Source organism: Melanotaenia boesemani, chromosome 15 (genome assembly GCF_017639745.1).
Source record: "Melanotaenia boesemani isolate fMelBoe1 chromosome 15, fMelBoe1.pri, whole genome shotgun sequence".
Taxonomy (NCBI): Eukaryota; Metazoa; Chordata; class Actinopteri; order Atheriniformes; family Melanotaeniidae; genus Melanotaenia; species Melanotaenia boesemani.
This window is the reverse complement of record NC_055696.1, coordinates 13,236,778-13,247,282: the sequence shown is the minus strand read 5'-3', so window position 1 is coordinate 13,247,282 and position 10,505 is coordinate 13,236,778. Positions and strand designations below refer to the sequence as shown.

At 36.7% G+C, this 10,505-nt stretch overlaps 1 protein-coding gene across 2 annotated transcripts; it reads right to left on the bottom strand.

Annotated features, from left to right (window-relative positions):
* Positions 1-1,264: 1,264 nt before the first annotated feature.
* On the bottom strand, positions 1,265-10,196 carry LOC121654402 (ras-related protein Rab-34-like). 2 transcript variants are annotated; one of them, XM_042008527.1, is made up of 11 exons: positions 10,098-10,196; positions 9,523-9,736; positions 7,856-7,947; positions 6,838-6,903; positions 5,591-5,692; positions 5,175-5,239; positions 5,016-5,067; positions 4,842-4,923; positions 4,025-4,115; positions 3,809-3,916; positions 1,265-1,885 (listed from the first exon to the last, which is right to left on the bottom strand). In XM_042008527.1, exons 2-11 carry the CDS (start codon positions 9,568-9,570, stop codon positions 1,827-1,829), a joined length of 765 nt encoding a protein of 254 aa, XP_041864461.1. In that variant the 5' UTR covers positions 9,571-9,736; positions 10,098-10,196; the 3' UTR covers positions 1,265-1,826. The 2 variants fall into 2 exon arrangements, with proteins under 2 accessions (XP_041864461.1, XP_041864462.1); XM_042008528.1 differs by lacking the exon at positions 10,098-10,196 and having other exon boundaries at positions 9,523-9,793.
* Between the last annotated feature and the right edge of the window lie 309 nt (positions 10,197-10,505).

Sequence of the window (10,505 nt, the reverse complement as noted above, 5' to 3'; positions counted from 1 at the left end):
CTTCCAAGAGATCAGAGTTGAGCTATCCAAGGAGCAAAGTGAAACTACCAGGACTCCCTCTAGAACTGGTCCTTGAGCCAAACTTAACCTAAAAAATGTGCCCTTTGTGAGGGAGGTAAATAAACTCCTAGTCATCCTCAGCAAGTCCTCTGCAAACACAAATAATGATGACTATCTTCATGGTCCTCCATTATTCAGGTTTTTATGGCAGTACAGTTGGGTGGAGAACTCATGTGTCAAAGACATGCTTTTAGTTGTTTAAGTTGCATTTAATTATTCGTTACATAAAAAAAAACTAATAATTGTGTTGATGCCAGCCACTAACCATCACTTAGCAGTGTACCATAACTACAGTAAAGCATGTTGGTGGCTGCATCATGGTATGGTGGTGTAGATCTGTGACTACAACAAGGAGGTTGAACAAAACCGGAGGGAAAAATGGAGCCAAATGCAGAGAGATATTTAATAAACCCTCCTCCAGAGAGCAGGTACTTCATACTGGAGCAGCTGATTATGTTTAGGTTTGTTCCTGGCCCAGATAGGTTTACACTGTGATTAAGGTTGTCCCTGAGTTTGTTAGCCAGTGATAAATTTTAACTATTTTATTAAAGCATGTAAGAGGACACTACATGAAAAAAGTAGAGAAATTGCAGCCATATTTTAAGTTGTAAAATTCAGACTGTATTGTTTTAATAGTCTACTTACATTCTACGTGATGTCTTTCCCCAGTTTATAAGACTGATGCTACACAGGACAAATTTACAAAAGATGGCTTAACAGATGCTTCACACAGAGCTGATTGACCAACAACAATGAGGAAAACAACCCCACATTCAGGTGTGCAAAGCTTCCAAACACCTATCCAGAGACACTAAATGCTGTAATTTCTGCCAAAAGAGCTTTTTCAAAGTACTGAATTAATAGTCTGATGACTTTTGTAAATTACATTTCATTTAAAGATTTCTGTCAATTTTGAAAATACTTGTATTGACATGTCTTCACATTGTCCTTCCGGGTTACTGAGGGATAAAATTAAATAACTGAGCACACATAACGTGAAAGGATTTGCATGCTTTCTGCAAAAGAGATATATCTGCATCAAACGTGAGATGAGGAGAACATAAACTTATAAAGGCATGCACTTCTTCCTCTCTCCTGTCAGAAGAAAATAGTTGGCCATAGATGTAACTTGCTGCTTGTTTCCATTCCTGCAAACAATCCCTCCATTTTCAAGATAATGTGAACCCTTGTGTCAGAGGAGAGAGCTGCTTTATGAGCGTGACAGTGGTCATTGGAGCCAGCGTACGTATCAAATTAGCAGCACAGAGACACATGATGGGAGGCCAGTGAGGAAACGAAAAGATATGCAGCTCGTCTCATTCTTGAATTTCAACCATAACAGCAGAAAAATGTTGGATCTTTTTATGAGGATGTTAACCAAGTGCTTTTTGAAATTTAGAGAACAGTCTTCTTTTTATGAGAAATGTTTATGTAACCAATCATGTAACAAAGCCTCTCTTGTTGCAGGCCTGGACAACTCTAAATATTTCTGAAAGGACACTGCTCAAGTCACCCCGCTGATAGACTTGTTTACAGACTCAACTTAGACTTCATAATGCCGAAGATACAAGTTGGATTATTAACAATTGCTTCTAAGGCCGTTTTCAGAATGCTACAAATACAACATCAACATCTTGACATTGTTATTCATGACTTCCACTCTGAGCCGCTGAGACCATGTTTCTGATGCATTTTCCTTTCGAGTGTTCCACCTTGTCTTTGCTGTTGCAGCGTACAGTAAAGTCCAGGTGGCCATTTGTTAATCCTCAACAGCAGTTGGACTTCCTCTTCGGCTTGTGATCGGCTTCTGTCCGATCGGTGATCTCTGTATACAACCAGAAACAGATGATACAGCCCATTACAACTCAAGCTCATTTTTCATTGTCAATTAATTGCATAAAATGATTGAAACCAACAATGAAGTGACTGAAGTTACAAAATTCCAGGCTTGCCAACAGCCCCCTGCTATCTAGTACATCTAGAGATGAGTCAAATGCAGAGCGGAATTTCCCAATTTTTATTAATAAAGTAAAAATTATAAATTATTGTTATTATTTAAAAATGTACAACTTTTACGGTAATTGTTATGACATGGCTGCTTTTTCTTCCCTATAGTTTTCAAATGGCATTCATGTAATGGCTGCTAAGTTCTTTTCTGCAGCTAGAAAAGTCGACAAAGTCCACCTGACTTCACTCAGGGAACTGATGTCCTTGTCCCATCTTATGAGATGGATGGATCAATGCAACATGAATCAAAATTTTCTTGTTAAAACGCTACTCCCTTTGTATCTTTTCATCTACCCTCCATCTATCCTATATCTGTTTTATCCTGTGGGATGCAGGGTTAACACTGAACAAGTCGCCATCCATCACAGGGCCAACACAGAGGCAAACAACACAGCAACCTTGTATGCTTACTCTCACACATAGAGTCAATACAGATACACCATTTAATCCAACTTGTATGTTTTAGGACTGCTGGATTAAGCTGAAGTACCCAGAGAGAACCTGCACCTGCATGGGGAGAACATGTAAACTTCACATAGAAAGGCCACAGCTGAGCTTTGAACTGTGAATCTTCTCGTGGTCCATTTGTACGGATTTTGTAGAGTAATTAATAATAAAAATGATAAAGTCAAATCCACAACCCTATTATAGATGACACTGTTTGCCTTTAAGTAGTCTTCTTTTTTTTCACACCAAAACACTCAATGTATTAAGCCGGCCCCTGTCATATGACATAGTTGCAGTCTGTGTCACATGACTGTGAGAACCGAAGTAGCTGTTGGTCTCAGAGATTTCTTCAATAAAAACATTGTGAAAGATAGTAAGGAGCTGGAGAGTGATGGAAACATACAAAAATCCCTCTTTAATGCAGGGATTCATTCCTGATGTACCAAATCTGGCAAATCTAGCTTCAATATTTGGGTGTTTTCTAAGATGATGTTATTAGGTCCTTTTTTCATGTACAATTTGGATGGAAAATGTGCAAGTCTTGCTTAAGTTTTTCAAATTTTACTAGGAACTATTTATCAGGAGACTTGCTTCAGAGTTTTCCATGATATGTCATTGATGTGGCCATAGCTGCTGTCTTACTGCCTACTTTGGTTTTAACTGTTCAGTTAGGTTTAGTAAACAAAACCACTACCTAGGAAGCACTTAAAGAAAACAATAATGGTTTAGATTCAAATAGATCCTCTTACAAAGTTAACCACTTATTACAAATCTCATTTTCCAGAGTTCCACTCCATCTAGAAGATATGCTGCAATTTCACAACAGTGCTTCTACTTAAGATTTTGTTGTTTGTTTTTGCTGTGGAACAAAATCATTTTCACACATTTTGAATTGAGTTCAAGCTCCCAAACACATAAGTGTGTGTGTGATTAACATTCCTGTCTCTCGTCTTATGCTTCTTAAATGGCAAGAAGGCAATTAAGAACACACTTAATAGTGTTATTGGGATTTTGGAGGATATTGCAAGACTTTAAAACCATACTAACAGTTGATTCTTCTCATATTTTTGTTGAAAGGCAATCTCAGTTAAATATCTGTGATGTGGCCTGATCTTTGATAACTGGTGGGGAGATCGTGTGGTTCTATCATTTCATGGAGTAGCATGTGGAGACATCTTGTTTGTCTAATGAAGTGACCAAATGTGGTTCTTTGCCTTATAAAAAGTTAACTTTCTAGTATGACAGGTAGACAAGCCTGGCAGCCACCTACTGGTTTCTGAATAAAATGACTCACTGATTATGTCTTTGACGTGCCTTGACCCACTTTTCTCAAGCTCAGCCAAAACATTGGCCTCAAAAGTCAAAGAAGCCACTCGTAAGAAGAAGTCCCTGATACCATCTCCTGGAACAAGCAAGAGACAGAGAGCCGGGTTTAATGAGAAATCAAAAAAGGATCGAACAAAAAATAAACACATGAGAAAATAACAGTTGGACTGTGTTCATCTCCCACCTGACTTTGCAGACACAGCCCAGTACTCTGCTTTGATTTCCTCAGAGAGTCTGATGGCTTCCTGCTCAATCTTGGCCAACTGATCGGGAGACTGAGGAGTGAAATACAGAGAGATGATAAGAATGGTAAAGATTATCAGAAAATAGCATAACTTTCAAACATTTAGACACACAAAGACACAACCGATCACCTAAATATAAACCAGAAATACCAGCTCATTTATTCATAGATTTTCCAATAAAATAAAATAAAATACTAGATTAGATAAGTACTAGATTTTGTCAGAAACTGGCACTGACAGTGGGTCAAATAATGGTGTGTAAACAAATTGCAAACTGCTTTTTTTTCTAATAAACCAGTTTCTCATGGTGTTTAGAACTTTCAGGAAAAATCTGATCTCTTACTTTATACCGGTATTTTGTTTAGATCAGGGCAGTGGCCACTGGGAGTCAAGTCTGGCAGAAACTAAGATAACTGAAGTAAATATGTCACATTGAAAGTTGTGTAAGAATAAGGAAAATACAAACACTTAAGCAATTAACTGTGATGAGTGTAAAATGATTTAATGCTAGAATTTATGGTGAAGTTTTCCCAGATGATCAGCTGCATCAAGTCACAGATTACAATTGTGGTTATAAAATATCAGACAGAGGTATTAAAACTACATTTCTCCCAGGTAAACATTGCAAATCCCAAAACATTTTACAAGTAAACTTCCTTATCCTCAGTTAATCTGTTATTTAATATGTATCTGCTCTAATCTCTAAATTCATTTTATTTTCATTCATTTCTTTAAATATATCTGAATTTCACCCACGCTCAGGTCCTTCTTGGTACCAACGAGGAACAGCAAAACACTGGATGGGTCATTTTCCTTCATAGCATCCTCCAGCCACTGCCTACACACACCACAAAGACACACATACACAAAGCTACAAGACCAGGAATGGCTCTTTACAAAAATAATTGCAAATAAAAGGTTATTACATACCTGGCATGTGCTAGTGAGTTCACACTGCTTAAGTCAAACACCACTATGATGGCTGGAGCAAAAAAAAAGCCAGAAGGTGTCAGAGGGTGGAAACAACAGTTTGAATCAGTCTCTAGCCAAAGGTAATAATGATACATGTAGAAGCTGAGCAAAGCCCACCTTGTGCTCCTCTGTAATATGTGGACGCGATGCACTTAAATCGCTCCTGACCTGCTGTGTCCCACCTGCAACAGATCAGACACAGTTTAAACTGCTGTCTTTGGCATATTTGGCTGTTACAGAGATGAGAGTCATCATATTCACTAAATATGGGGCTTGTTTAAACAAGCTAACATGTAAAATTGTCAACTGTTTTCAACCAAGACTCAGCTTCATAGAGACTGACCATGTGACATATCCCTTAATACAACATTAACTCTGCACAGCCACAGCCAATATAGTAAAGAAAGCACTTGAAATTTAAGCACCGCACAATAGTCTAATGTGATGAATATTACTTAGCATTGAATTTTTTCTTCTAAAGCTGATGGTCAACCTGTTTAAGGCTCAGTATGAAACTGGAGTGGCATACTCACAGCTGTAAACTGAAGGGAACACCAAGCACCTCAAAACGCTCCATCTCAAAGTCCACTCCAATGGTTGCTTTGTAGTTCTTGTTGAATGCTCCCTTACAGAACCTGGCAGAACCAGAAGAGACATACAGGGAGAGGCTATTGCAGGGTCGAAGCTAATAATATTACATTACATTTCTCTGTATCTTATCAAGAATTTGTGGAAGTCAGCCTGTCGCAACCATATTTAATACTTAGTTCAGGTATGAAATGTCCAAAGTGATGGTTTGTCATGCGTTTACATTTTCAAATTTAGATATTTTTACCATAAAGGGCCACCTAAAGCCTTTTGAAAAGACTATTCTTGTAATTCTTGCTCCACATTCATAAAAAAATGAAAACAAACATTTTTCCATTGTTTTTTTGTTTTTTTTCAGAGAGGACATTAAATAGTTAATAAGAAATAACTGGACAAATATACAATAACCGAAAGAAAGAAAACAAGCAAGTCGTGTGTGCTTATGGTGTAACTGGATGACCTCTGATTCTGACTCAGAGCCTGAATGAGGATGTGGATATTTCCCAAAGAAAACACGAGTCTCTGTTCTGTGAGCAGGTGGGTTGCATGTGTTCAACATGCTTCGGTGTAGTGTAGTGTGATAAAACACTCATAGATACATTGCTAGCACCAGGGCTCTAAATTAACACGTGCAAACCCACCTACATGCAAGTAAACATACATTTTGTGGGGATAAGTGAAACTATGGACCATTTGGTTAAGATGCTTGTTACACCTTTGACTTCTGCATAAATATTCCAAATATTAAGCCCAAATAATTTCCCCTAAGCTAACTTAAGTTTAAAGCAGTTAATCGTGTTAAGAGCAACTTTGCAGGAAAAGAGAACATTGAAAGAATGTTATTGTTGTTGTTTGGCCTTTTTTGTGAAGTAAATGTCAATAAAACTATTTTAAGAAACATGTAATAAATGCATTCAGCTGCACTTATAATCACACTAATTTACGCCACTGTGTGAATTCTGATTGGCTGGTAACTTTAGGAATCTACTAGCAACTACTAGATCAAGAAAGCTGATTTAGAGGCCTGACTGGCGGTACCTCAACATAAAAACTAAACATGCTTAGACTGAAGAAAATTCAAGTCATGCTTAAGACACAGCTAATATAAAACAATGTCATATTTTGACAACTTCTAAAGTTAAGAGCATGGGTAGGACTTTTAATGAGCTAATCATTTACGTGTGTGTCTTACCTGCTAATCAGACATGTTTTCCCAACTGCGACGTCTCCCACAACGATGACCTTGGCAATATTGAAGCTGACAACAGAAAAGCAACGTTGTCATTCATAACTACATGTAATATCAGTAATAAAACTGATGCAGGAATTACAGGAAGCAGCCTGTCAACATCGTGTTTTGAATCCAGCAGCTGCTGTCCTGAACTTACTAATAAAGACCTGATTTGACATGCTGGATGTAATTTAACATTGTAATTATCTTGTCATTCATTTAACCAGGAACACTAATCCTGCTTTATCGCATCAAAATCTATCAAATTGTTGTATTTTGTGTTGTGTATACCTGGAACTCAATGTACAAATCTTAAGAAATTACATGTAACTGGTCATTTATTATGTTACGCGTGTAATTATAACACATGTTTGACACATTAAATCAAAAGACCACAGCAACAATGTGAAGCCAGGGTGTGTTTATTCTTCTAGCTTGTTACTGTAGCTCATAAACAATTACAAACACATTTGTGAGCCATAACATGAGGTTATACAGTATATTCCAGCATTATAGAGAAGTTTGAGTTTAACCACATATGTTGTCACATTGCAGTACAACAAATGTGTATTAATCCACAGCAAAATCTAGTCCTTGACAAACACAAATTACTCTTGTTTCAGAGATACTTTAATAACCAACTGTGTCTCTTTTTTGACAACTTTAACTTTAACTATGTCCAAGAGTTTTTTTTAGTAAACTTTACATTTTCAGCAGAAAAATAGACAGCGTTGTCTGTTTTGCTGTCTTTCATGTGATTTACAAGAATCTCACCAGTCTTATCTTTAAATAGACCACCAGAATAATGCAGTCAGATGTGGTGGCTTTGCAAGATGGATATCAGCTGACAGAGCAGACATAGCGTGACTTAAAGGCTCCTGCCAGAGCTAATTCATTTAGCTTAAACACATGTCTCAGTGTGTAGCCACAGCCAGATGGGAGGCAGAGTGTTGTCTTAATAACCCTCGTGATATCTCACCTCACAGCGTCTGCCTTCTGAGCTGAGCACACAGCCTTCACCTGAGGGTGGAAGCCGTCTTTGGTGTGCAGCGCCGCATTTGGGCTAAAACACTGTAACGAAAGCAGAAAAAACAAATGGTCAGAAACAAGAGATGCACACAAAGTAAAGCTAAAAGAGGAAAAAAACATCAAATGTTTTTTTTTCGTGATTGCAAAAGCAGAAGCAGCAATAATACAAGCTACAAGTTGGTGAAAAATTCTCTGCTTTGTCAAGTTTAAAATAACCTCTACATCAATGGTTACATTGTTAGTTGTAATTGCATTACAGCGCATGTATTTGTGTGTGCACTTTTATAGCTACAGTTTGCTTGAAAGTCTGTAAAACATTGAAAATGTTCGACATTTTTGTTTAACTAAGACTTCAAACATCATTAAAACTAGATACAAGACATCCAATTAAACAAAGGAGGCAAATATTATTATAGGTAATCAGTTTATTGAGGAAAAACATCTAGTAGTACGCATTTGTTATTGGCAAAAAGTCTGTACATTTTTGTTTTCACTAGCTTGTGTGGCTTCTGTGCTCAGTCATTGACTTGTTGTATGGCGCACTCTTTTCCTGAGATTTAATTCACATACAGATGTTGTGACATTTGTCCTTTCAGTTACTTAAATAATTGAAAATTCATTGTTTCTTATACATCATGGTTTCTATCGACGCTTACATTGTGAATATGAGTTTAAAAAAAGATGCATGGAGAGTAAAAAAAGAAAAGAAATAAAAAATAACATACCACTGCAGCACAGAAACAATCATGTACATGTCTAAAGCTTGTTTGGCCTTTTTCATAGATGCACATTAACCCTTTAATGTCCTGCTGAACCATTTGAAGGAGTAAATAGAAGATTCATAGAAGTAAACCTGACAATGCCATATCTACTGCTACAGAGTATAATTATGCAATCACTTTGTCCCCTTTTTAATCTTTTAAGAATAGATTAAACCTAAATGGTGATTTGAAAAAAAGGGCAAAAAATATATATAAATATATTATTTTGCTCGAATTAATTTTAAAAAGTGCCAAGAAAAAGCTTTTTTTTGGCTCAGTGGAGACATTAAAAAATAAAATATAAAATAAAACATGACCCAGTTGTTTTAAAGTCTGGGTTGGTACACAGTAAATTTATGTGACTAGCCTGTTATCTTGATGGCAAACCATGCATCCAAAAAGGGCTGAACCATGATACCACCACTACCATGTTTATAGGACAGAGTTTTTATCTTGGAATACAGTTTCCTGAAACACGTTTATCATCTAAAGTTTTTAGGCCTCCCTCCTCTATCATGAGTCAATTTAGAAATAGTTGGCACTAATGTAAAATAAAAAAGAAAGAAAGAACAATTATTTTAAAATGTTTTAATGGAAATTGGTTTTGTTGTGAAAAATGAGTACTCTCAAATATTAATAAAAACTCAAATAATTGCAAAGAATTTAGAGATTTCTGCAACTACCAATCCACATGTCATGATATTAATGTACAAAAAATCATGACCTCTAAATTTCAGGGTTTTATTTTCTCTCTCTCTCTCTCTCTCTTCTCTGATGATAGTTGATTTTTTTTTTTTTTTCAAACAGAAAAGTTGTTTCATGACTAGGTTTAAGATCTGTGTCTGTACATACATACCTTTGGGAGGTGAGTAATGATCCGATCCCGCTTCACAGGTGGCAACATGCTGCTGCAGTTGTTCAATATCGCATCACCATGCACAGACACACATTCAAGTTGTCCCTACCACTAACACAAACTCTTTGCATTCAAGATGTGACACTTCCTATTTTCAGTCACCACTCATTCCTCAAAGCCAGGGAAGGACACAGTTAATGCCTTCCAGGTTTGCCTGAAATAGACCAAATGTGCAACAATTAAAATACTGATCAGCATATTAACAAGTTTAACAAGCAGACTAAACTATCTAAAAATGTTTATTTTCCATCTGACAAACAGATGGAAGGGAGTCTGAAAATTTCGAAAATACCGAGACAAAAGCCAGTTCAACATAAAAAAAGACTTTTGTCTTGTCTTGAAAACATTGCAGGGGTTTTTCAGGGACCTATTTGTTGGTCCAGGATCACAGGAGGAGTGGGGAAATAAACCCACTGACAACTAGCGAGTAGAACATCTACAGAACAGGCAAACGACCTATGATTATAACCAAACAAGAGTTAAAAAATAAATAAAAATCAGAAGACCAACTTTACCTGAAGCTGATGTAAGACGTAAGTCTACAGTTATGTGTTGTGATATCCAAAGTTTGACTCTGAACAAAAAATGCGTAGTGATGCCAGTGTCCAGCCTCAACTATCCACAGAGACAGCGGACTCACATACTGGCAATTAAAATACGTTACAGGAGTTTTTAAAGAAAACTGGAGTAACTTGTCAAATACCGCCATCTAGCGGCCGTATACCTCTCTTGCACATGCTCACACAGTTAAATAACTTTTTGTTTCTTTTCTTATAAATACAACTAAAATAAATAACAGAAATATAGCAAGACATGGCTTGCATACATGTATTTTAAAGTACTTTTAATCTTGTTTTTTCTTTCTTGAATAGATCACAGTCCAAGAAGCAGAAAAAAGGTGTAAAAATAGAGCTACACTTATT